The sequence below is a fragment of the Rhagoletis pomonella genome, unplaced genomic scaffold (assembly GCF_013731165.1).
Source record: "Rhagoletis pomonella isolate Grant_MI unplaced genomic scaffold, Rhpom_1.0 Rhpom_scaffold_08079, whole genome shotgun sequence".
Classification (NCBI taxonomy): Eukaryota; Metazoa; Arthropoda; class Insecta; order Diptera; family Tephritidae; genus Rhagoletis; species Rhagoletis pomonella.
In genome coordinates this window covers 1-4,690 of record NW_023466607.1, presented here as the reverse complement: position 1 = coordinate 4,690, position 4,690 = coordinate 1, and the positions used below count along the sequence as shown (strand labels likewise).

General features: G+C 39.1%; 1 protein-coding gene across 1 annotated transcript; it reads right to left on the bottom strand.

Annotated features, from left to right (window-relative positions):
• Positions 1-225: 225 nt before the first annotated feature.
• On the bottom strand, positions 226-4,153 carry LOC118755960 (uncharacterized protein K02A2.6-like). Its single transcript, XM_036490750.1, has 2 exons — positions 874-4,153; positions 226-815 (listed from the first exon to the last, which is right to left on the bottom strand). Exons 1-2 carry the CDS (start codon positions 4,151-4,153, stop codon positions 226-228), a joined length of 3,870 nt encoding a protein of 1,289 aa, XP_036346643.1.
• Positions 4,154-4,690: the final 537 nt, after the last annotated feature.

The window sequence follows — 4,690 nt, the reverse complement described above, 5'->3', positions numbered from 1 at the left end:
AGTACTATAGTCAGTAAAAAATCTAGTGAATATCCATATTTGCATATGGACATACATACCATATACTAGTTGAATGAAAACAACATAGATTAGTAGCATAAGTAGAATTCAGGAACTATGAACTTAAAAGATATGTATTAGGAAGTAGATGTGAGTTAATGCAAAGATATATTGAAAAATATAGTAGTAAATATGTAGGTAAGAAAATTTACTATTACATGAGCATCAGTAAGTATGAGTATGTCCATATCTTTGTACCGGCTTTACCACGCGTCCACTTCGCGTTCGGATAGTTGGCGAGCTGATACTTGGCGTTAGTTCGCCGCTCGATACTGCAGGTTCGTTTGAAAGCTCTTCTATTGGTTTACTGGAGGCTTGCTGGCTGTCAGTCTCGCGTGTCTCAGCGCTTGTCTCCGCATCGGGAATAGTAGCTCCAGTTTTGCGCAAGTGGTGATTGTTTCGGCGATAAATCGCTCCGCTTTCAGTTTGTACTATAACGGAACGGGGATATTGCGTTTCGGATATTACTTTTGCTGGTATCCATTCACGATGTCCCTTCTGTAGCAATACTTTTTCACCTGTTTTCAGCTTTGGTCTTTGACTAGCGCCCCGGTCTGCATATTGTTTTTGGCTGCAACGTAATCGAAAGAGTTCTTCCGGAACCTTTGGCACTACCTTTGGTATTAGTTGGGTTATGTCTGTCGGGATGGTTGATCTGGTGACACGACTAAATAAACGCTGAGCTGGTGATTTTAATTTAGCATTACGGTCGGTATTACGCAGCGTTAGAAGCCCTTTGTAAATGTCTGAGCCATCTAAGTCACATTTTCTTAGAAGGTTTTTTTGCTGTTTGCACGTTTCTTTCAGCAAAACCATTCGACCTAGGATAATGCGGTGAAGAAAATCGATGTTTGAATCCCCATTCCTTTGAAAATTCCTTAAATTTATTTGCCGTGTACTGCGGGCCGCCATCACTTTCGAAGACCTCTGGAATGCCATGTGTTGAGAACCACTGTCGTAAGCAAATAATGACTTCCGTTGCTGTTGACGACTTCAGTTGTTTAAAATCAAAGAACCCTGAATACTGATCAGCTATTAACAAGTACTCGTAGCCTTTGTAGTGAAAAATATCCGAAGACACTATTTGAAATGGATATTGTGGTATTTGTTTAATAATGGTTGGCTCTTTCACATTCGCTTTTTGCGTTTGCTGGCATGCAGCGCATTTGTCTATAAAGTTCTTTATATCCGTAGATTGCCCATACCAGTATAAGGATTGTCGAGCTCTTTCTAAAGCCTTGGTTAAGCCTATGTGTCCGGAATGAATTTGTGGTAATATCTTTATAATAAGCGATTTCGGGACTATGATTTTGTTGCCTTTAAACAGACACCCACCGTCGAAAATGATTTCATCTTTAACAGTGGCATATTTTTTTATGGCTGCCGGTAATTTTTGACCGGTTTCTGGCCAACCGTTAAGAACGACAGTTTTAAGCATTTGTAGCTCCGAATCTTTTTCTGTTTCATCGACGAAAAGCTTATAGAGATGCTCATCCATGGAATTGGATATTGTGACGTTGACTTGATATTCTTCTTCTTCCTCAACCTCGTTTGGCTCGCAGTCGCGACTAAGTGTGTCAGCGATTGGTATCTTACAACCTTTTACGTAAATTACTTTCGGTGCATATTGAATTATGTCCCATAAGATTCTTTGTAGTCGTAAAGGTGCGTTATGCAAAGCTTTTTTGAAAATAGTTTCGAGTGGCTTATGGTCAGTTTCGATTACTAAGTCTTTACCATAAACATACTCATGGAATTTATTGCAGGCAAATCGAATCGCCATTGCTTCTTTTACAAGTTGTGGGTGATTCTGCTGTGACTTAGTAAAGGAACGCGTGGCGTATGCGACTGGCTGATCGTCTTGCATCAAACATGCCCCCATTGATTTACTACTAGCGTCAACAGATAATTTCACTGGCTTGTTAGCATGGTAATATGCGAGCACTGGTGTTGTTGTTAAGGCTTTTTTAATTGCATTAAAAGCTTTTTCCTGTTCAGGACCCCAGAACCAAGCATTGTCTTTGAGTAGTAAGCTTCTAAGGGGATCTGTAAGCTCAGACAAACTTTTAATAAATTTTCCGAGGTAATTTAACATACCTAATACGCGCTGCAACTCCTTGACGTTTTTTGGTGCTTTGAGACGCGTGATGGCATCAATTTTATCGCTGTCTGCTTTATATCCACTCTCAGTGAAGATGTGTCCTAAGAATTTCATGAATTTTTTGTTGTATTCACATTTATCGTTATTTAGCGTAAAACCAGATTTATGTAGACGATCGGTGACCGTTTTTGTGAGCCTTCGAAGTTCAGTTTCTGTTGGTGCATGCAGAAAAATGTCGTCCATTGCTACCTCGCAGTTTGGTATATTTTCTAACGTTCGACTCATTACTTCAGAAAACACTTCAGGTGCCGACGATATCCCAAATGGCAAGCGTAAATATCTAAAACGACCCCATGGCGTAGCGAATGTAAGATATTTTGATGTTCTGTCTGTCACTTTTAACTGCCAAAACCCCTTTTGGCAGTCAAGCTTTGTGAAATATTTGCTGCCCGCAATTCTGGATGCTATTTCTTCCACCGTTTTTAAAGGGAAGTGCCTGCGCTTAATATTTTTATTTAGCTCGGTTGGATCCATACAAATACGGATTTTAGTGCCCTTTTTTACAATCACCATTGGGCTGACGGAAGGTGTTGGTTCGCTTATTGGTTCGATTACTTTCAATTTTACCATATTGTTAAGTTCTTTTTTTACGTCATCGCGCAAAGAATATGGAATTCTCCTGGCCGGAATAATCTTAAACTTAGGATTCTCTATAAAATCAATGTCGTACTTAAAGTCTTTGCAACACCCTAAGGTCTGTGAGTTTTTGCTAACCACTTGTGTATGGTTGCTTTTTAATTCGTTAACACGTACAATGAAACCGAGTTGTTCACACCATTCGCGACCCAGTATAGGTTGAAGATTTTCGCGCACGATTTTAAACACGACACGTGCACTATTTTTCGGTGCTTTACAGTGTAATGTTGTTTCACCGATTACATTTATTGTTTGTTCATTATATGCAACAAGCCGCTTTGTGCCCGAGTTTACAATTTTAGCACTTAACCGTTTTGCTTCTTTTAATGGAAGCACATTACAATCTGCACCGGTATCTAGTTTAAGGTTCAACGTATGCGACCCAACTTTAACCATTGCATGCCATTTTCCGTAGCATTGTTTATTTTCCCTATAGGTGTGTATAACATTCACGTACTTAAAATCTCCACATTCGCTCTCCGTTTCATAGCTTTCGCTATCATCCATTTGTTGTAGTACGTGAACTCTCTTAGATTTCGCGCCTTTACCTTTTTTTACGTTTCTGTTACCATTCCTGTTCTTTTTTTCATTTCTGGCTTTGCACATTTTTTCAAAGTGACCTTTGTAGCCACACGCACGACACTCTTTTCCGAATGCCGGACAACAACGAAGCCCATGTTCCAAACCGCAACGACTGCACTGGAAGACTTTCTCGCGGTCTCCGCGAACATTTATTGCGTTGATGCTGGCTTCATTACTAAGCTCTGATATTTGTTTTCCCGCCCTCTCAGCAGCTCTGCAAATTTTTTTTGTTTTTTCTAATGTCAAATTTTCTTCGATCCACAACTTTTGTCGCGTGGCATCTGAACAAATACCTAGCACTATTTGGTCCATTATAAATTCATCCATATTTTCCCCGTAGGAGCAATGTCTTACTTGCTCTCTGAGTTTTTGTAGAAAATCTTCGAATGATTCATTCGGTTGCTGCTTGATGCGATGAAATTGGCATCTTTCGTACGTTTTATTTTTAGGCGGCGCAAAATGTTCGGTTAACTTTCTCTTAATGTGTTCTATATTTTTTAATTGTTCACTGCTTAAGCCCAAATTTTTTAAGACTTTGTTAGCATCTCTGCCTAACGATGCTCGCAAGTTTGCCACTTGCACTTCTGCCGTTTCCGCGTTTATTTTCGCGGCAATGAAATAGTTATTGTACTCATCTATCCAATCGGACCATTCGCTTGCCATGTCTATATCGTTGTTGACGAGCAACGGCTTTGGTGGTTTAATGCTAGCCATTTTATGAGTTCAACTTTCGTTACAGATTACTAGCGCGTAGATCACTTTTTTCTTAATCGCTCGATTTTTTAATTTTAATTTTAGTTTTTTTTTTTTTTTTTTTCTTGTCGGCTAAACCAAACTAAGTTTGTGCTAAGTCACCGGTTTTGTATGTGTTTTTTTTTTTTTTTTCTTCTTTGTGTATGTAACGGATAATTTCCAGACGTGAGTGCGATTTACAGCATTTCTGACACCATGTCACAACAATGCTGAGAGTATGCAAAAGACTTGTGCTCTTGTCGACTGTAGGAATGCAACTGATTTATTGATGAATGTTCATAAGTAAGATAACTTATGTGACACTAGCTGGCTATCGAAGATCGAAAGTGAAATTCGTATTATGAGCTATGCAAGCTTGTCGAAATATTCGTTGAATATCGCATTTTCTGTCAAACAGAATTTTGCTTGCTCTGGTGTAGCGAAGTGTTAGAAAATTGGGAAAAATGTATGATTTTGCATTTGTTTTCTTACTTTTTGGCGGCTAGACACTAATTTAAA

Excerpts from the sequence above, each read along its gene's own strand:
- LOC118755960 (XM_036490750.1), bottom strand. The coding sequence starts at position 4,153 with ATGGCTAGCATTAAACCACCAAAGCCGTTGCTCGTCAACAACGATATA. Across the intron at positions 816-873 it reads GCATTATCCTAGGTCGAATG|ATGGCTCAGACATTTACAAA; the intron begins GTTTTGCTGAAA and ends AATGTGACTTAG.